The sequence below is a fragment of the Zophobas morio genome, unplaced genomic scaffold, assembly GCF_036711695.1.
Source record: "Zophobas morio isolate AGI-343-1 ecotype UQ-CSIRO unplaced genomic scaffold, CSIRO_AGI_Zmor_V1 ptg000006l, whole genome shotgun sequence".
Classification (NCBI taxonomy): domain Eukaryota; kingdom Metazoa; phylum Arthropoda; class Insecta; order Coleoptera; family Tenebrionidae; genus Zophobas; species Zophobas morio.
Genome location: NW_026972111.1, coordinates 4311288 through 4334346, shown reverse-complemented (window position 1 = coordinate 4334346; position 23059 = coordinate 4311288). Strand labels below are relative to the sequence as shown.

The following is a 23059-nucleotide window of genomic DNA, read 5'->3' as shown; positions in this document are numbered from 1 at the left end:
CAAAAATGACTCAGAAACATGATCTAGAAGAGAAAAAAAATTTGTCGGTTGGATGAAGATTTTGGAAGAAAAACGGAAATTCTGTATAAGAAAAAATAAAAAACGGAAAAAAAGAGCTACAAGAAAAAAATACCCGCTGTAGAAATAAAGGAAAATCACAGAGATATGAAAGACGAATACGAAATATTTTAGAAAATCTCTAAAACGCATGAAATCGTCATGCAATAGCGAAGGATCATACACAGAAGCAAGGAAATGAGAAAAATTATTTAAAAAACACAAACAAATGCAAGAAAAACAGTGGTTCAGGCAACAGAAAGAGCAATAAACAAAAATATAATAATATTAAAACAGGCAGAAGATAATGCACTCTGTAAAAAACTGAAGAAAAAGCCAAAATTGGAGAGAGTATGAAAAGAAGATAAAGCAAAAAATTAATTAGCAACATGACGTGGAAACAAAAAAAATTTGTTAGTACGGAAGAAGATAGTTCTGATAGGAGAAAGAAAAAACAGAATATTGCCATAAGGAAGAAAAGAACTAAAACTAAGAGAAAAAAAAAATATTCAAAACACTTAATTGTAGAAACTAACCATTGAGAACGCAAGTAGATGAATGTATATGCTAATCATGAAGGAACTAGACAAAATATTTTAGAAAATTCTAGATCGTATAAAATCAGAGACAAATAATAACCGAAAATTAGCAAAAAACAGTAGTTTCGGAGACATGAACAAACAGACGACAAACAGAAACGGAGGACCTAACTTTACATATCCTAGGGGTTAGAAAATGTCGAGAAAAGACAAATGAACACTATTGTTACGAAATAAACCCATACGCCATCCCGGTACGACGCCTATGGGTTTTCTAGTATGTGTGGCAATGACTCATCGTCGGTGACGGCGGACGCTCAACGTAACAGTATTGAAATATGTATAAACTAACTGAAGAAAACAAAAATTAATTCATGGGAAAGAGCAATAAACAAAAATAAACACAAACGAACAAATTCTGTTTAAAAAAAAATCTAACTTTTGCTGAGTCAAAAAATATAGATACAAGTTGCAGGTAAAAAAAAATGGATGAGAATGGGATTCCAACCCACACTGGCAGACAATCCGTCGCCTAACCTCTCGGTCACGATATTTAAACGAGATATCGTCCACATAAACACGTCGAAAATATAGAGAAAAAAATGTTCCTACACAATTGTGAAAAAAATCAAAGCGGATTCATAAACCACGAGTACAGGAATAAACTATTTTATAAAATTTGGATAACCTAACTGCGTCAAATCATAAGAGGGCGTCACCAAATTGTCGATGAGGGTGATTTAACAAATTTTAATAGTTAAACAACCAATAGTTTTGAAGCTGTTTAATAAAAATTGACAGAGACGACAGACGACAGACAGACTGGAACGGGAGATCTACTTTTTCATACTTTAGAGATCATGAAATGTTGATAAAACATGAAAGCAGCCAGTCGCTATGACAAGTACTTCCTGAGTTTAACGCTGGGAAAAAATATATTTGGGAAAAAGATGAAAAGAAATCGAAGAACGGCGAGACAGAAGAGGCAAAGGAGAAAAATAAGGTGAGTTAGAAACATGCTGTAGAAGAGAAATAGTTTGATGAGTGTGCACTGTGCATAAATGTTTTAGACGACAAAATTGAGTTTTGGGAGGCTAAAGAAAAAACAAAATAGGAAGAGAAGGAAAATCCAGTAAAATTAAATCAGGAATAATACCGTTAATACTATACGAACTTAATTCTGGAAAAGCCAGAACAATTCTAGAGTGGCAGTGGGAAAAAAATATAATAAAATAGTATTTATATACACTAACCGGCAAAAAACCGGCCACCCTAAAAAATTTCGCAAAACCACTTAAAAAATTATTAATTTAACTAGCGATCCTTATTTTATGAAAGAACTATTGACACATGATGTACAAATTACCAAAAAATGAAGACAAATAAACGCAGAATTAAATTTAATTTAACAAAATAACAGAAACAGACCAAGTACGATATTTCTTAATTAAAACAATAAAGGAGGCTGTTGTTGTAAACAGTGTTTTTCATTATTTCATTATAAATTTGGCAGTTAATAAACGTTTTCACCCGAAAACAACGCCGTTAACTTTTACAGACGTCTCTCAAATTGTCGCTCTGTTTCTGTTATTTTGTTAAATTAAATTTAATTCTGCGTTTATTTGACTTCTTTTTTTTTGCTAATCTGTCAATAGTGAATAGTTCTTTAATAAAATAACGATCACTATTTGAATTAATAATTTTTAAAGTTCGGTTTTGCAAAATTTTTCAGGGTGCCCGGTTTTTTTTTGCCGGTCAGTGTACAGTGTTGGGGACAGATACTTTTAAAACCATCTAGATACAGATATAGATACATGGAAGATAAAAGTATCTAGATACAGATTGTTTTCGATTTTTTCGAAATGTATCTAGATACAGATACAAGAAAACATACTTTTTGAAGCTTTGGCGAATAAAATAACTGAAAACATGTTTATGTATTTTTTTATGAATTGTTTAATAATTTTTTTTTTAATTAAATACATTTCGAACGTATTGTCACCTAAATTATTTCTTCTTGGTGTCAGAATTTTGTTTCCGCTACTAAACACCCGTTCCGCAGGTGCAGAAGAAGGGATTGTGGTATTAAATTTAAAAAATAAACATTTTACTGTAGCGTAGTTATTCAAGACTGAAAAATCTTTTCTTTTTTCCTGGAAATAGGCCATCGCTTCGCTGTTTGATGTGTCGCAAATTGTGCAATATTTATTACGTACGCTTAAAAAGAATATTTTTTTTGTTTTTATTCCCATACTACAGTGTCCAAATTGTGTTTGAGTATATCTAGTAATTATCTCCAGCATTAAAATTAATATTTCAAAAGAATACGGGAAATGATTATTCTGTGCTGAAGGTCGGTTGTCGGCAAGCTGTCATAAATTATTATTCTGCAATATCGGCTTACGATGTTTTTATAACCATGTCCGGTAATCGTCTATCCCGGTGCGGCAGGTATATACATTTCAGGAAGAATTGCTGGTTCCGTTTAAGGCAAAATAAGTACAATTTCTTAGAAAGGTATTTAAACCCCTTATAGGATCAAAGGCTGCCTGGCAGGCCGGAATCACCAGAGTGCAACTTTACATTTTCAGATTTTTGTTGAAACTCATTTTATTTTAATCTCGTTTCACGATTTCTGAGAATATATCACGATAAATTATTCTACCGAGGGTTGTAAAAATATTAATTTTATTGCCCAAGATTTACACTTAAACATAATCGGCACATTCTAGGGCAAAACGGACCTGCCAAGCCCGCCTCGCATTAGGTCCAACAATGAAAAAGTGAAGAAATGACACATGTGGCAACAGGAAAAGATGCTACATTTGTCTGAAAAATAAAGGTATAAAACAGTAACAAATATGCGATTTATGAAGAGAAATGTATGTATTGAACATTCGATAGTCAATTACAGAACTAATTTGTGCTAATTGAAAAAAATAATCATTATGTAACACGCAATTATTATTTTCTAAAAATAATAACATACATTAAACAAATATTTTACTATTAAAATTACTCGTATTTAATAACACAAATACAACCAGCGGGCCTACCGGACCCGGGTTGCTCAGGTACACAGATAAAATGCATTGCCCCGATAAGCGTAAAACGCAGTGAATAGTGAATTGTGGTTTATGGTTTTTAAAATACCACCTTACCATGGCTTAGATTTATTACCTCTCAGGATTATATTTAAAGATGTATAAGAATGGAAGGCTACAATGTAAGAAATGATGGTATTTAAAATATGAAAATTTCCGTGGCAGATCACTATTAGTGGACCTCTTACTTCTATTTTTGTTTATGTGACCAAAATCACCAACATGAAGTATGAAAAATTACTACTAGTATAACTCAACTAATAACTACTGAAAAAAAAGTGAAATAAAAAATGTATCTGTATCTGCGCCATTAATTTTGTATATAGATGCAGATACTAGATACCCAAAAATGTATCTAGATACTTTATTTAGATACAAGTATCTAGATACTGCCCAACACTGTCAGTGTATATACTTTCTTCGTTTTAGGAAAGCAATCCTAACCGGTCCTTCGAATAAACACGAAGGTACTGTTCACTATTTGGCGGACTCTACTTGTTACTATATTTCATTTCATCAGTTCAATTCTACTTTTTAAGAAAAAAAAAATCATCGGCGCAGTTTATTTTTACTTTCGATTTCAAGTAAAAAAATTTCATTGGTCCATCACAACACACTCCGTCATCACTTCCGACCGGCACGTGCTAACCCCACCCCACTCAAGCACACACACCCCTTTCCTACCTTTCATCCTTATTATACGTGGGAAACGTCTCCTTGCTCAATTCTAAGATCGACGCCTCGCTCTGCGGCTCGGCCGAGATCCCCGCCCGCTGCTTCCTCGGCCTCAGCGCATTGTTGTTCAGTCCCACCAGGTGCTTGGGGCTGGTCGGGTTGTACAACGGCAGCACGCTCTGGAACTTGTCCAGCTGCGAGCGCAAGTTGGTGATCTCCAGGTCCCGCTGCTGCACCAGCTTGCTCAACTCCTGTATGCGCGCCTCCTTCTCGGCGAGGGCGGCGTGCAATTCGTCGACGGACGACGCCATCATCGCGGTCTGCCGGTGGTGGCCGTTGAGGGCGGTCGTCGGCGTCGGGCGCTCCGTGGCGGCGGCTTCCTCGTCGTTAGCTGCGTTCAGCCGCGACGAGAAGCACAGCGTCCCGAAACAGACGCGCATTCACGTGCTGGACGGAGGTGGGGGTGGAAAGGCGCGCGGCGGCGCGACGCTGGCGAAGGCGGCGGTGGGGATGCGGATGGGCGGTGCGGCGGTTAGAGGGACGGGTGCATCGCGGGGGCGCCACGAGATGATCTGAAACAAAGTGGATTGTTATTACCCAAATAAAATAAAAAAAAAAAAAATACAAAAAAACAAAAAAATCCACGTTCTTAGATAAATTATAAAATTTGATTTTGCGATTTGAAATAAAGATGTTTACATTTTCAAGCTACAAATGAAGAATATTATGCGTGTTTCGAGTGCGTTTTTCATAACAAAATTTTATGATGACGTCATTAATTCTTAGCCAAGACAAAAAAACCAACAAAAAAAGAAGGCGACAAAAAAAGAGACAACAAAAGAAAGATAACAAAAAAAGATACGACAAAACAAGGCGACGAAGGAAGACACCAAGAGTCAAAAACACTCGACAAAAAATGGCGACAAAAGTGACAAAAAAAGATGAACAAAAACGACAAAAAAGAGGAAACAGGAAAGAGGCGACAAAAAAATGTCTCATCATAAAAGCGACAAAGACAACAAAAAGGCGATGAAAACTTAACAACAAAAAAACAAAAAAAGGCAAAATAGCTCAAAAAAAATGGAGAAAAATGGAAAGCGAGAAGGAAACAAAAAAATACAATAGGAAGATGAAGAAAAGCGACAAAAAAGACGAAAAATAGGAGAAAAAGGGACGAAGAGACGACAAACAAAGAGGCGACAAAAAAAGACGACAAAAATAAGAGGCAGAAGAGTTTCGGTAAAAAAAGAAACCATAAAACGAAACGACACAAAAAGACAAAAGAAAAGCGACAAAAAAAGACGGAAAAAAAACGACAAAGAAAAGACGACAAAAAAGCGGCAAAGGGAAAGCATCAAAGAAAAAAGAGGTAAAGAAAAAGCGGAAAAGAAAAAGTGCTACAAAAAAATGTCAAAAAATGGCGACAAAAAGGCCACAAACAGACGTTAAAAAGCGGTGAAAAAAGTCAAATAAAGGGAGAAAAGATGATACAACAAAAAAAAAACATATTAAAAGAGCACGAAGAAGAGAAGTGAAAAAAAAAATGAAAACATAAGACAAAAAAAATGACACAGAAGAGTGAAGAGTTGACAAAAAGAACAATAACAAAAAGAGGAGACAAAAAATGCGATAAAATTTAAAGAGAACAGGAAAAATTGCGAAGAAAGCGACAAAAGACGGCCAAAACAAATGTGCTGCAAAAATATCTACAAAAGCAACAACAAAAAAGCGACAAAAAAAATATAACAAAAAATCGACAAATGGCGACAAAAAACAAGGGTCATAAAAAATGAGAATACGAAAAAGATTACAAAAAAAGAGAAAATAAATGACAAAATCGGGGCAAAAAAAGCAATGAAGCGACAATAAAGTGGTAACAAAATAAGGGGGCCACAAAAAAATAGACGAAAAAAAGGACCACAGAACGAAAGACAAAAAAATCGACAAAAAAACGACAAAAAAGACAAGAAAAGGCCATCAAGAAAGGAAAGACGAAAAAAAACAACAAAAAAAGATGCAACTAAAAAAAGTAAAAAAAATGCTACAAAAAAGAAGTTACAACAAAGAAGAGAAGAAGAACAAGAGCCATGAAAAAGAGGATGACGAAAAAAGTGGCAAAAAAAGACGACAAAAAAGCGGCAAAGGGACAGCATCAAAGAAAAAAGGGGAAAAGAAAAAGTACTACAAAAAAATGTCAAAAAACGGCGACAAAGAGGCCACAAACAGACGTTAAAAAGCGCTGAAAAAAGTCAAACAAAGAGAGAAAAGATGATACAACAAAAAAAAAACGTATTAAAAGAGGATGAAAAAGAAAAGTGAAAAAAAAATTAAAACAAGACAAAAGAATGAAGAGGTGACAAAAATAAGGATAACAAAAAGAGAAGACAAAAAATGCGACAAGATTTAAAGACAACAAGAAGAATTGTGAAAAAAGCGACAAAAAGCGACCAAAAATATATGCTGCAAAAATATCTACAAAAGCAACTCTAGGAAATGGGTTAATTAAACACAATTGTCCTTAAAGTGCGTGTATTAAAAATGCGATCCGTTCGTTTTAAAAGCTTATTACGAACTAACTTTTAAGATCACAAATACGCATATATAAAATATCAAATTCAAACTGAAGTACTCAGCGTTTCTCGGGCGTCTTACATTTATCGCCCTTTATAAACAAATACTTAACAGTAAGCTAAACAGAGAATGTATGGGATATGGTCGCAATAATTTTTGCCTTAATTAATATATTGAATTACAACAGCAACAACAAAAAAGCGACAAAAAAAGGGAAAAACAAAAAAGTATAACAAAAAACGACAAATGGCGACAAAAAACAAGGGTCATAAAAAATGAAGACGAAAAAGATTACAAAAAAAGAGAAAATAAATGACAAAATCGAGGCAAAAAAAGCAATGAAGCGACAATAAAGTGGTAACAAAATAAGGGGGCCACAAAAAAATTGACAAAAAAAAAAGAATCACAGAACGAAAGACAAAAAAAATCGACAAAAAACCTACAAAAAGACAAGAAAAGGCCATCAAGAAAGGAAAGACGAAAAAAAAAGACCCAATCCGAGAAAGTGACAAAAAACGGGCAACAAAAAAAGATGCAACTAAAGAAGATACAAAAATGCTACAAAAAAAGAAGTTATAACAAAGAAGAGAAGAAGAAGAGCCATGAAAGGGGGGATGACGAAAAAAGTGGCAAAAAAAGACGAGAAAAGAAATGACAAAAAAGGGTGAAGAAACGCCAGAAGTGAGGCAACAAAAAAAGAGGGCGACAAAACAAAAGAGGCGACAAAAAAGGGGAGACATAAAATAAGGCGACAAAAAAAGGGGCGCAAAAAAAACAAGCGATAAAAAAAAAGACGACAAAAAAAGAGGCAATGAAACAAGGGAACAAAGAGTGAAAGACTCCACAAAAAAATTGCAACAAAAAAGTGACAAAAAAGACGAACAATAAAGAAAAGAAAAGGAAACAGGAAACAGAGGCGACAAAAAAGACGACAAAAAAAGGGCCAAAATAAAAGCGATAAAGATAACAAAAAGGGGGTAAAAACGTATTAACAAAAAAAGACGCAGAAGAGTCTGAATAAAAAAAGAGACAACGAAAAAGGGGGCGCCAAGGGTCAAAAAGGCGAGAAAAAAACTGACAAAGAAAGAAAACAAAGACATATACAATAGGAAGATGAAGAAAAGCGACAAAAAATACTAAAAAAAGGCAACAAGAGGCGAAGAAGCGACAAAGAAAAGGTGACAAAAAAGCAGCAAAGAAAAATTACTACCAAAAAAAAACGACAAAAAGTGGCGACAAATAAACTACAAACAAAACGTCAAAAAACGGCGAAATGTCAAAAAAGGGAGAAAAGGTGATACAGGAGAGAAAACAAAAAAAGATACAAAAGGACGAAAAAAATGACAAACAAAGATGACAAACGGACAAAAAAGTAACACAAAAGGATGATAAGGTGACAAAAACAAGGATAACAAAAAAAGAAACTACAAAAAAAAAATGCACCAAGAAACAAAGACAATAAGAAAAAATGCGAAAAAAGCGGCAAAAAATATGCTTGACAAAAATCAACATAGGCAACACAAAAAAAGCGACAAAAAATAGGGGAAAAACAAAAAGAGTACCACAAAAAAAGGCGACAAATGTCGCCAAAAAAAAAACAAGGGCCATAAAAAAATGAGATGACGAAAAAATACAAAAAAAGAGAGAATAAATAACAAATTAGCAACAAAGAAGGCAATAAAGCGACAAAACCGAGGAACAAATAAAAAAGAGGGCGATAAAAAAAAGGACGACAAAAAAGGACCACAGAAAGAAAGACAAGGCGACAAAAAAGTAGCCAAAAAAAGTCATAAAGACAACAAAAAAACAAGAGCAATAAAAAAGGGAACACGAAAAAGCTAAAGAAAGGTGAGAAAAGAATTGACAAAAAAACGACAAAAAAAGGCGAAGAGACAAGAAAAATGAAACAAAAAAAAAGAGGGGCGACAAAAAAAAGAAACGACAAAAAAGTGCAACAAAACAAAAAAATGAGGCGATAAAAAAAGAGGCAACAAAAAAAAAGAAGCGACAAAAAAAGCGATAAAAAAAGCCACAGGAAGAAAAATAAGGTAAGAAAAAGAAAGCGACAAAAAGGAAGCAACAAAAAAAGGACACAAAAAAACGACAAAAGGAACAAAAGAAGGTCATAAAAAAGGAAGCGGAAAAGTGACAACACATAAAATGACAAAAAAGAGGACAAAAAAGACGAGAAAAGAAATGACAAAAAATTGCCAAAAAAAGCGAAGAGCTAACCAAAAAATTAGGTAACAAAAAAAAAGGGGAAGCGACAGAAAAAGAGGCGACAAAGAAGAGCCAAAACACAAAGACAATGTGACAAAAAGAAAGCGACAAAAAAACCGGACAACAAAAAAGAGGCAAAAAACGAGGCAACAAAAACTGCGACAAAAAGTCACAAAAACAGTGCGACGAAACAACAACTAAACACAGACGACGAGAAAAGGCGATAAAAAATGGAGGTCTAATTTTTGTATATTTTAGACAGAACTACCCAAGAAATTTTTTTGGAGCGAATAAAAAAAAAATTTGGTTGCGAATTTATAGACAAACGTGTATTTTATGAAATTGAAGTTTTATTCGTTTACTTATAAAATTTTGAGATGACGTCATCAAATTGTTCTTTTGGTTGGATTCCTAAAATACTAAAATTTCATAGCAGTCAGTATAGTAGTTTTGGAGAATATCTGTTTAAATAAATGGAAACCCCATAATTTACGTGCTCTAGACATTACGAAACGTGGACAAAACATGAACTTATTAATTTTGGACTCTAAAACACGGGAAGATTGCCTGCCACGGAGAGGACCTACAAATATTGATTTATGATATTGACTGTAATTTCGCAATAAAATTCCAATTTTGGCAACGTCTTCACATCAGAGGTTCAAGGTTGTAAATATTAGTAGCTAATCAAGCTCATCATCAAAAAGAAGCGTCACATGCATAACCCACTTGAATGAACCAATATTGACATTTTATTATAGTATATAAATGGCGCTGACAAATATTATATAAGTAGGTATTGACGTTATTACTATATATGTATAAGAAAAAAACATATGTTTTGTATAATTTTGCAACGTTGCCAAGTGGACTTTCGAGATAAATTGCCATTTTTAACACGTGAACAATTAGATAAACTAGTTTACTAGTTACATTAATCTAGTAGCCAACAATTACAATTCCATTTTTGGTTAGTTTAGAATTTAGACGTTAACAGTGTCAAAAAATCACCGTATTAGTGTTAATAATGCCGACTAACCTCAAATTTAAAAGCGCCGTAAAGTACGAAAACTGTCAGTTACAATAATAAACCGGTAATTTATGGTGTAATTAGTGCATAATTACCACAACAGAATGATTTAAGTCCGTAATTGCCACCTATTTCCAACAAAGTTCAAACACACGACATAACCTATGATTTCCCGCGTGAAGTGCTACCACCACATTTTACCCCGAAAACGAATTATAACACAACTGTCACACTTGACTACGACCCGTCAAAACAACGACCTGTTTAAACAAAGTTAAGATTTTTTACGAAACTTCTGCCATAAATTTTAATCCACCTTACAATTATCTAACACAATATATCACAACAATCCTCCAACAACAATGGCTTCATAACGAACGTCTGCACATAAATAACTCGTTATTTATTAATTAAAAATAATAAAATATTATGAAAATGCTAATGAGAGAGTCGTGTGGGTGGCGGCTCGTTGGGCTTGGTCGCCAATTTTATTTATCGTGACATGTGAAACGTTTATAAATTGATTCATAAATAATAACCCAAGTGAAATACTCGCAAACGCATAAAAATCAGATAAAAATAATGGCCCGCCGAACACCTGTCTCAGCACGAAGAGCCCGGAGGGTATGCAACCAACTATGTCTATGGAAATAGCTGAGCACGTAACCACCTCGGAGTTTCACTCTCGAAGAAAATCCTCGGCAATCACAACACTCGCCGGAATAACGCTTCACCTTATAACTGCACTTTAACTCGAAATAGCCCGGAGTTAACTGAAGTCAATTGAACCATAACGTTCAGCAAAACAGTCCCGTTTTAGAATCTGCAGTAGTTGGTATTTAATTAAAGAAACGAGTTTTTGTTTTTGTTGCAACTTGCTGGATCGTAATTATGATGAATGGCGATTCTGATTTATAAGCGTTAAATTATTTTGTGCTTATTAGGTGTTCCTTCTAGTCGCTGCGTCTAATTAAGGCGGTTTTATCTACAATTACTGATATGAAGTAATTAATTTTCAATTACTACCTTTGGATGTTTTATCTTAATTGCGGTCTTGATTGCGGGCTTTCGCAACGAACGCGGTTCGGATGCACCAAAAAACACACATACTTGGGTTGATTTTTTCGGTTTGGAAAAAAAACACAAAAGTCACTACACTACAGCCGGATAACACTCATTCACAAAGTTTCGGTTGTGTAAAGTTCCACCGTTTGTTATCTTATCGATGGAGCGTCACATGTCAAGAAGACTTTTAGATGAAGTCGAGGAGCAAAATCGGTGCACTAGAAGTTTCGAGTATTCGAGGAAAACATCGATTGTGTGGCTACTTCTGAACGAATACTTAGATTACTGAGGCAGGAGGAAACAGAATTTCCTGACAAAGTCCAACAAACAACTTATCTCCTGGAAAGTGTACTGAAACAATTATCTTGTACTAATTAAGTGGTTGGTAAACAGGTTAAATGTGTCACAGTCTAAAGATTTCGATACGTGTTGTTAACTGAACAATATCGTCTTAACAAGTCACGTTTTTACAATCCGGCTCGAAGGACTCTTTTTGGATTAATGGAATCGATCACTTAAATGAGACACTCCCTTACACGATAATAATGAAAATGGCTCATTTATTGAAAATCTTCACTCAACAAATTTTGTATTAAATGTTTCTATATTTGAAATTAAGTGCACTCCAGACCAAATATTATAAACATATTGTGTTCAAATCATAAACACTGGCGGAGTATGAATGATTAAAGTATGCTACGTTAATGAATTCAGAACAGGTACAAACGTAGATGGACAAAGCAGTTTTTTTATTGATCATTTTTTTATTCCTCAAATATTTTTTCTGAATTTTACAGTTACACAAAATTTTGCAACACCATTTGAAATAAACATATGCATTCTCATGAAAAAGTTACCAAAATTTAAAAGAATCTCGGGGACTTTCTGTGTACAGTTTTTGCAGCAATTTAAAAGAATCCGGGAGACCCTTTTTATTCCGTTATTGAAGTAGTTTGAAAAAATCTCGGGAACCTCTTTCGCTTTTTCGTTTTTTTTAAGTACATAGTTGGCAAGAATCTTGCGGATCCCTTGTCTGGTTTTTGAAGCAATTTGAAATAATCTCGTGAACCCCTTGTGTTATTTTTAAAGTACATTCCTGCTTTCAAAAGAATCTTTTTGTTTTGTTTTTGAAGTGATTTAAAAGAATCCGGCGATCCCTTTCGTTTTGTTCTCGAAGTAGTTTGAGAGAATCTTGGGGACACCTTTTGTTTTATTTTTGAAGTAGTTTGAAAGAATCTTGGCGCTCCCTGTCTGGTTTTTGAAGTACACAATTTGAAAGAATCTCAAGAACCCCTTGTATTTTGTTTTTCAAGTAGTGAGAAGGAATTTGGGGACACTTTGTGTTTATTTTTTAAAGAGTTTGAAAAAATTTCGTGAACTCCTTGTGTCCAGTTTTTCAAGTAGTTTTACATATCTCGGAGACTCCCTTTCTTTTGTTTTTGAAGTAGTTTGAAGGAATCTTGGAAATCCCTTGTCTGCTTTTTGAAGTAATTCGAAAGAATCTCAGAAAACCCTTGTGTTTTGTTTTTGAAGTAATTTGAAAATAATCTATCTCGGGGACCCATTTTATTTTGTTATTAATTAGATTGAAAGAATCTCGGGGACCCTTTGTGCCTGGTTTTTGAAGTAATTTGAAAAATCCCTTGTCTTGTCTTGATGAACCGGCGCGGGAAAAATCGTTTTGATCCCTTTTTTTTTCCTCTATTTTGTGGCCCTTTTGTCTAGTTTGTCGCCTTTTGTTTGTAGCTTTTTTCTATTTTTTTGGCATTTTGTTTTGTCGCTTTTTCCTTCTCGTTTTTGTCGCACTTTGTTGCTATTTCTCGTATTCTTTTTGCTCTTTTCTCGACTTTTTTGTTACTTTTCTCCATTTTTCGGAACCTTCGTTCATTTTTTGTTGTCGTTTTTTGTGGTATCTTTTTGTCATCCCTTTTTTTTAGTGTTTTATGTCTCCTCCTTCTTCGTCGTATTTGTTTATGCTCTTTTTGGTCGCCCTTTCTTTCGCGTTTCTTTAGCCCTCCTTGTTTTGTGGACCTTTCGTCTTCCTTTGGGCTTTTTGTGGACTTTTTTGTCGCTTTTTTGTTGGCGTTGCCGCTGTTTTTTGTGGCGAAATCCTCAAACATCAAAACACCAAAATCCCCAAATTTTCAAAACCCCAAAATCTCCAAATTCTCAAAAGGCCAAAATACTCAAATCCGCAAAACACCAAAATCCATAAATTCTCAAAACATCAAAATCCCTCCATTCCTCAAAACATCAAAGTGCCCAAATCTTCAAAACACCAAAATATTTAAATCCTTAAAATATCAAAATCCTCAAATCTTCAAGACACCAAGATAATCAAAATTCTCAATTCCTCGAAACATCAAAATACTCAAATCCTACAAACACCTGAATCTTTAAATTCCCAAAATATCAAAATCCGCAAATCCTCAAAAACACTAAAATCTCCAAATCCTTAAACACCAAAATCCTCCAATTCACAAAACACCAAAATCTTCAACTTCTCAAAAGAAAACACAAATCTCCAAATACTCAAAACATCAAAATCTCCAAATCCACAAACCACTAAAATCCCCAAATTCTCAAAACACAAAAAATCCTCAAAATATCAGAATCCAGAAATGTTCAAAACACCAAAATTTACAAATACTCGAAATACCAAAATCCTCAAATTCTCTATATACCAAAATCCCCAATCATCAAAAACAACAAAATTCAAAAGTCCCCAAATTACCAAAATCCTCAAATCCCCAAAACACCAAAATCTTCAAATTTTCAAAACAAAACAATAAAAGCTACAATAAAATCTCCAAATCCTCAAGACACCAAAATTCACAAATCTACAAATCACTAAAATCCCCAAATTCTCAAAACACCAGAATACTTAAAATATCAAAAACCAAAAATTCTCAAAACCAAAATTCCCAAATCCTCAAAACACCAAAATCTTTAAATCATAAAAATACCAAAATCCTCGACTTCTCAAAACGCCAAAATCTTCAAATTGTCAAAACACCAAAATCATCAAATTCTCAAAAGAAAATACTAAAATCTCGAAATCCTCAAAACATCAAAATCTCCTAATCCATAAAGCACTAAAATCCCCAAATCCTCAAGACACCAAAATTTCCAAATCCACAAATCACTAAATTCCCCAAATTCTCAAAACACCAAAATACTCAAAATATCAAAAACCAGAAATTCTCAAAACCAAAATCCTCAAATCCTCAAAACACCAAAATTTTTAAATCATAAAAAAACCAAAATCCATAATTTCTCAAAACATCAAAATCTCCAAATCCTCGAACACCAAAATCCTCAAATTCTCAAAACGCCAAAATCCTCATTCTCAAACCACCTAAATCCTCAAATTCTTAACAGAAAGCACTAAAATCTCCAAATCCTCCATACACCAAAATCCCCAATCATCAAAACAACAAAATCCTCAAAACTTCAAAACTTCAAAATACTCAAATCAACAAATCTCCAAAGTATTGCTCATTTTTTCAAAATATCAGAATCCAGATATGTTCAAAACACCAATCCTCAAATCATCAAAACAACAAAATTCTCAAATCAAAATCCTCAAATCCCCCATACACCAAAATCCCCAATCATCAAAACAACAAAATTCCAAAGTCCCCAAATCACCAAAATCTTCAAATCCTTAAAACATCAAAATCTTCAAATTCTCAAAACAACACAATAAAATCTCCAAATCCTCAAGACACCAAAATTTCCAAATCCACAAATCACTAAAATCCCCAAATTCTCAAAACACCAGAATACTCAAAATATCATAAACCAGAAATTCTCAAAACCAAAATCCCCAAATCCTAAAAACACCAAAATCTTTAAATCCTCAAAATATCCAAATACGCTGATCGTGAAAACACCAAAACACTTAAAACTTCAGAATACCAAAATCCTCAAATCCTCAGAGCACCAAAATACTCAAATTCTCTAAACACCAAAATCCCCGTATCCTCAAAACACTAAAATCCTTAAATTCTCAAAAACCCAAAATCCCCAAATCCTCAAAACAGCAAATTCCAAGAATCATCAGAAGAACACCATAATCTTCAATTCCTCAAAACATCAAAATGCCCAAATCCTAAAAACACCAAAATTTTTAAATCCTCAAAATATCAAAATCCGCAGGTCCTCAAAAACACTAAAATCTACAAATCCTCAAACACCAAAATCCTCAAATTCTCAAAACGCCAAAATCACCAAAATATCAAAATTCAGAAATGTTCAAAACACAAAAATCCTTAAATCCCAAAACATCAAAATCTTTAAATCCTCAAAATATATAAATACGCAAATCCTCAAAACACCAAAACACTTACCTTATAACTGAATAATTTCTGAGGCTTGCACGGTGGGAATCAATACATGATCGTTTTCTGGGTTGGAACCGTGTAAATTTAGTTTTTGGGTTCAACGTTTCACACACTTTTGTAAAAGTTTCGCCTCTGGTACGGTTGACATAGTGAGTTACCGTGCTCTTTTGCCTTATTCTTAACCCTGCCCCTGAAGATGCCACTTTCGAAAGTGTGCGAAACATTGAGCCCAAAAACTCAATTTACACGGTTCCAACCCGGAAAACGACCATGTACTTATAACTTAAAAACACCAAAATCCTCAAATCCTCCAAAGACCAAAATTCCTATATCCTCAAAACATCAAAATCCTCAAATCCTCGAAACACCAAAATCCTCAAATCATCAAAACACCAAAATCTCCAAATTCGCGAAACACCAGAACACTCAAAATATCAAACCCAGAAATTCTCAAAACCAAAATCCCTAAATCCTCAAAACACCAAAATCTTTAAATGCTCAAAATATACAAATACGCTAATCCCGAAAACACCAAACACTTAAAACTTCAAAATATTAAAATCCTCAAATCCTCAGCACCAAAATACTCAAATCCTCCAAACACCAAAATCCCCGTATCCTCAAAAATCAAAATCCCCAAATTCTCAAAACGCCAAAATACTCAAATCCACAAAAGACAAAAATCCTTAAATTCTCAAAACATCAATATCCCCAAATCCTCAAAATACCGAAATCCTCAAATCATCAAAATGCTCAATTTCTCAAAACAATAGTCTTTAAATCCTCAAAATATCAAAATCTGCAAATCCTGAAAAACACTAAAATTTCCAAATCTTCAAACAGCAAAATCCTCAAATTCTCAAAACAAAAAACAGTAAAATCTCCAAATCCTCAAAACATCAAAATCCCCAAATCCACAAACACTAAAATCCACAAATTCTCAAAGCATCAAAATCAGCAAAATATCAAAATCCAGAAATGGTCAAAACAACAAAATTCCCATATCCCCAAAACATCAAAATCCTCAAATCCTCGAAACACCAAAATCACCAAATCCTCAAAACATCAAAATCCCCAAATTCTCAAAGCACTAAAATCAGCAAAATATTAAAATCCAGAAATGCTCAAAACACCAAAATCCCAATCATCAAAACACGAAAATCCTCAAATCCTTGAAACACCAAAATTCTCAAATCCTGAAAACACCAAAATCACCAAATCCTCAAAACATCAAAATCCCCAAATTCTCAAAGCACTAAAATCAGCAAAATATTAAAATCCAGAAATGTTCAAAACACCAAAATCCCCAAATCCTCAAAACATGAAAATCTTTAACTCCTCAAAACACAAAAACACATATAACATAAAAATACCAAAATCCTCAAATCCTCAGAGCACCAAAATACTCAAATCCTCCAAACACCAAAATTCCCATATTCTCAAAACATCAAAATCCTCAATCATCAAGACACCAAAATCGTCAAGATATCAATCCCCCAAATCCACATAACAAAAAATTCCCCAAATTCTCAAAACAGCAAAATATCAAAAGCCCCAAATCCTTGAAACACCAAAATTCTTAAATCCTCAAAACATCAAAATCCTTAAATCCTCAAAATTTCAAAATACTCAAATCAAGAAATCTCCGCTTATTTCTTTCTCGCATTTTTAGCATTTTTTTCCTTGTTCTTGTTCTTTTTCTAGATTTTTTTGCACCTTTTTTTTGTCGCTTTCTTTTGTCGTTTTGTTTTGTCACCGATATGTTTTTCCTTTTTTTTCTGTTAACCTTTGTCGATTTTTTGCAGCACATTTTTGTAGTCTTTATATGACTTTCTTGTTCCCTTTTTTCTTGCCGTCTCTTTTCTGTTATCCTTTTGTTGTCGCTTCTCTTCACCTTCCTTTTGTATCTCTTTTTGTTTCCTTTCCTGTATCCCCTTTTCTCCCTTTTATGCCCCTTTTTAAGGTTCTTTTTGACGGCTTTTTCGTATCTTTTTTTGTTTACAGCAGGAATTATTTTCGGAAATTAGTAGACAACCCAATGTACTTGAGAGCATTGAAAATTTCATCATTGCTATCTTAAAATATGTAGTCGGGTTGATAGACAATTGACATTTGACTTGACAACATTCCCTAGACTGTTAGTATCACTTTTCCGCAGTTTACTTTTGATATTTACTACATTTTCACCAAAAATGGCTTGTTCGGAACAACACAAAGTATTCGTGGTGACTATTGTCGAAATGGAATGAAACTAGATGGAACTTAGCAATATTCAGTTGGATTATGTATGGAAGAGTTTCGAGAAGAATTCCCTGATTTTTCCAAAATTACAAAAAATGGATCTGTGACATGAAAATCTGGAAGCGACCGCCCAAAAAAGTGGACTCCAGAACTTACTGACGAAGCAAAAAGTAATGGGACAAACCCTGGATACTTTTTTCATTTATCACAACAACTTGGCTTATCTGGTGGTACCTGTAATACGATTCTAAGAAAAGATCTTCATTTGTTTCCCTATCGTCCCACATATCTACATGAATTACGTCCTATTGATTTTCCACAAAGAGTTCAATACTGTCAATGGTTTCTAAATGCTCGAGAGTCGAATGACCAAATCGAATTATTGTTACTACAAAAAATTTCAATGAAGTGACGTATTTTTGTTTTCTTTTACTTTGTAAAGAAACACAAGTTTGCTTTTTTCATAGTCCACTCGACCTAAAAACGTTTATGGACAAAAAACGTATCCAAAATCCACGGTCTCGTGCCGGATCACACACAGTACTATTAGATAATATTTCATCTTGTGTGTGTTTTTCTACATTGTTATTATCCCAAATAAACGAGAAACAAATTGTCGCCATACGTAACGTTTCCTGCTGCTGCGAACACCACTTATCTTGACACCTCAACTGGTTTTTGTCACTTGATTATGATGAATTGTACACATTAAAAAATCTCCAAACCCACTGCATTAATCAAATATGATAATGCTATTTCCCTCTATCAAGACATGTGTCAATGTTTCTGGTAGCCAAGTTCGATAATCGTTGGACGAAATTTGTACAAAATCGCGTTTTTTTCGATTTTATTTAAAATCTAATTACTGCTCGAACCCGGTAGTTAATTTTCCTACCGTACGTTCGGTTGCCAAATGTAATTACGGCGCAACAAAACGAAGAGAAAAAAATAAATTAATAAATACCTCATTAATAATAAGCAAAAAGTTGTAATTGGAGTAGGTTTTGAAAGTTGAAAGTCACGCCTATAGCAAAATATAAATCATATTTAGTCTGAAGTATGGTCTCAGTTGTAAAGTATGTGATAATGCATACCGACAAAACCATAATACAAGACATTATAAATAGTGATTATAAATGATTAATTTTTATTTGTGAAGTAACACTCGATGGATGTTACGTCAGGGAAAAATTCGCGAGAAAAATTATCAGCGAAGTCAAGGTACAGTGACGGATAATAAATTTGGAACGGAAATGGATGCAGTATCGCGGATTTTTGTAACCGAGGGGAACAATGTGGACCTGTAATTTTGCACTTTAAGAATCGTTGAAGGTTGCTGGTGACTTGAAATTTTACTGGCAAATATCACAAGAATATGTTACATGAAGATCGTGACTCCTTTAGGCTTTCGTTGAACTGAACCAAAATAGAATATGCGAAACGGAACTCGCAAGTACCTGCTTTGGGTACTGAATCATGATCTGCATTTAAAATTTGGAACATGGTTATGTTCCATTATAACAGATAAGGATATCACTTGTCCGAATCTATTATTACAAGCACTATCGGCTGGTCGATAGTTTTAATATTTCATTCTACACATTTTGTCATTTACCTGTTTCATTTTTAATTTTGTCAACCCTTATTTTGGTACTGACTTCGAGTCCAAAATGCCAAAAGTTTCTGCAAGTGTCCACGGCTGGATAAGAAAGCGTACCGAACTAGTGTTAGATGAAAATTCTCAATTTGTTTTTTGCAGAGTGTGAGAGAAATTTTTTACCTTTTGACTCTACCATCTTTGACTTTATTAAGGGTGATTATTGTCCTTAAATAATTTTTTGGCATCCGTTGATTGGAAAACACACCTTGATGGTTTCTTATTTTTACGATTTTCTGTTTATTGGTATTGAACACTTTGGAAATAATTTCGGAGGTTCCACGGTCGGAATCAATACATGATCGTTTTCCGGTTGGAACCGTGTTAATGGAGTTTTTGGGCTCCAAACTCAATTAACACGGATCCAACCCGGAAAACTTTGAAACCATTAAAACCATCAAATTTTACAGCCACAGCCTTTTCGATTTTTATATTATATAGATGGTAGCGTTGCACGTAATCCAAAATATTTTTGCATGTATATTCGTGATAAAAACAAAAAGGTCTTCTCAAACTGATGGAATCTTACCTAATAAACCATAACAAGTATATATTTTGCAATGATTTTACTTTTTTTCGCTTTTTGTCAAGGTCTGGAGTGCCACAAGGCTCGAACCTTGGGCCTCTTCTCTTCATCTATTTAGCAATGACTGATTTTGGCAAATGACATACTCTGAGAAAATAAAGGGCGAGTGGACGAGACTAGTACTCGCCGAGATAAGACAGATTTTGGCAAATAACCCGCTATTCTAAGAAAATAAAGGGTGGGTGGGCTGGGCTAGTACTTGTCAAAATATGACTGATTTTGGCAAATGAGAAAATAAAGGGCCAGTGGACGGGACTAGTACTTGCCGAGATAAGACAGATTTTGGCACCAAAATACTAATCCTCTAAACACCAAAATCCCCGTTTCCTCAAAATATCAAAATTCTCAAAACGCCGAAATACTCAAATCTGCAAAACACAAAAATCCTTAAATTCTGAAAAACCAAAATCCCCAAATCCTCAAACAGCGAATTCCTGAAATCATCAAAACACCATAATCTTCAATTCCTCAAAACATCAAAATGCCCAAATAAATAGTATAGTATAGTATTTATTACGCCAAAAAAAAAAGCAATTCAAAAATAGCAGTTACAAAGTACAATATTACAAAAATAAACGTATTATTATTATTACTAAAATACTCAAAACACAAAAATTTTGAAATCGTCAAAATATCAAAATCCGCAAGTCCTCATACACCAAAATCCTCAAATCTTCGAAACAAATTCCCAAAACACCAAAATTCCCAAAACATGAAAATCTTTAAATCCTCAAAATATATAAATACGCAAATCCTCAAAACACCCAAACGCTTATAACTTAAAAATACAAAATCTTCAAATCCTCCAAAAACCAAAATTCCTATATCCTCAAAACATCCAAAAATCAAAATCCTCCAAACATCGAAATCCTCAAATCTTCGAAACACCAAAATCACCAAATCCTCGATACACCAAAATTATCAAAACGCCAAAATCCTCAAATTCTCAAAACAAAACAATAAAACCTCGAAATTCTCAAGCCACCAAAATCCTCAAAAATCAAAATCCCCAAATTCTCAAAACAGCAGAATCCTCAAATCCTTGAAACACCAAAATTCTATAAGATTTAGTTTGTCAAATGACTTATATTCTGGGAAAATAAAAGGCGGGTGGGCGGGGTAAGTATTTGTCAAAATATGACAGATTTTGGCAATTGACATACTCTGGGAAAATAAAGGGCCAGTGGACGTGAATAGTACTTGCCGAGATAAGACAGATTTTGGCACCAAAATATTAATCCTCTAAACACCAAAATCCCCGTATCCTCAAAATATCAAAATTCTCAAATTTTCAAAACGCCGAATAATTCTGAAAAACCAAAATCCCCACATCCTCAAACAGCAAATTCCTGGGATCATCAAAACATCATAATCTTCAATTCCTCAAAACATCAAAATGCCCAAATAAATAGTATAGTATAGGATTTATTACGCCAAAAAAAGGCAATTCAAAAATAGCAGTTACAAAGTACAATATTACAAAAATAAACGTATTATTATTATTACTAAAATACTCAAAACACAAAAATTTTGAAATTGTCAAAATATCAAAACCCACAAGTCCTCAAAAACACTAAAATCTACAAATCCTCAAACACCAAAATCCTCAAATTCCCAAAACATCAAAATCTTTAAATCCTCAAAATATATAAATACGAAAATTTTCAAAACACCAAAACGCTTATAACTTAAAAACACCAAAATCTTCAAATCCTCCAAAAACCAAAATTCCTATATCCACAAAACATCAAAAAATCAAAATCCTCCAAACATCGAAATCCTCAAATTTTCGAAACACCAAAATCACCAGATCCTATATACACCAAAATCCCCAATTATCAAAACGTCAAAATCCTCAAAAATCAAAATCCCCAAATTCTCAAAACAGCAAAATCCTCAAAATATCAAAATCCTCAAATCCTTGAAACACCAAAATTCTATAAGATTGATTTTGTCAAATGACTTACATTGTGGGAAAATAAAAGGCGGGTGGGCGGGGCTAGTGCTTGTCAAGATATGACTGAGTTGGGCAAATGACATACTATGAGAAGATAAAGGGCGAGTAGACCGGACTAGTGCTTGCTAAAATAAGAATGATTTTGTCAAATGAAGCATTTTGGGAAAATAAAGGGCGAGTGGGTGGGGCTAGTACTCGTCAAGATAAGACTGACTTTGGCAAATGACCCATTCTTCTAAGAAAATAAAGGGCGGGTGGGCGGGGCTAGTACTTGTCAAAATATGACTGATTTCGGCAAATGACATACTCTGAGAAAATAAAGGGCAAGTGGACGGGACTAGTACAAACTTGTCCAGTTATGACAGATTTTGGCAAATGACATACTCTAGAAAAACAAAGGGCGAGTGGACGCGACTAGGACTTTCTAAGAAAAGAATGATTTTGTCAAATGACATACTCTGAGAAAATAAAGGGCAAGTGGACGGGACTAGTACAAACTTGTCCAGATATGACAGATTTTGGCAAATGACATACTCTAGAAAAACGAAGGGCGAGTGGACGCGACTAGGACTTTCTAAGAAAAGAATGATTTTGTCAAATGACATACATTAGGGGAAAATAAAGGCCGGTTGGGTGAGTATAGTTTTTATCAAGACTGATTTTGGCAAATGACCTATTGTTCTAAGAAAATAAAGGGCGGGTGGGCGGGGCTAGTACTTGTCAAGATATGACTGATTTTGGCAAATGACATGCTCTGGGAAAACAAAGGGCGAGTGGACGCGACTAGGACTTGCTAAGAAAAGAATGAATTTTTCAAATGACAGACATTATGGGAAAATAAAAGGCGGGTGGGTGAGCGTAGTTCTTGTCAAGACTGATTTTGGCAAATGACCTATTGTTCTAAAAAAATAAAGGGCGGGTTGTGCAAGGCTAATACTTGCGAAGATAGAACTGATTTTGGTAAAGGACATACTTTCTAATCTTTCTACTACAAAATCGGTCTTATTTTGG

The 23059-nt window shown here is 34.2% G+C and overlaps 1 protein-coding gene across 3 annotated transcripts in view; it reads right to left on the bottom strand.

The window, feature by feature from the left end:
* LOC135123375 (cGMP-dependent protein kinase, isozyme 2 forms cD4/T1/T3A/T3B-like) overlaps positions 1–23059 on the bottom strand; it is a 368990-nt gene that overhangs the window by 262587 nt on the left and 83344 nt on the right. For 2 of the 3 annotated variants that reach the window (XM_064047976.1, XM_064047974.1), the window contains exon 2: positions 4385–4947. In XM_064047976.1, coding sequence (XP_063904046.1) covers positions 4385–4815 — 431 coding nt within the window. In that variant the 5' untranslated portion in view covers positions 4816–4947. Of the gene's footprint in view, positions 1–4384; positions 4948–11222; positions 11451–23059 lie in introns of those variants that run through there. The other variant, XM_064047975.1, reaches the window with a different exon arrangement.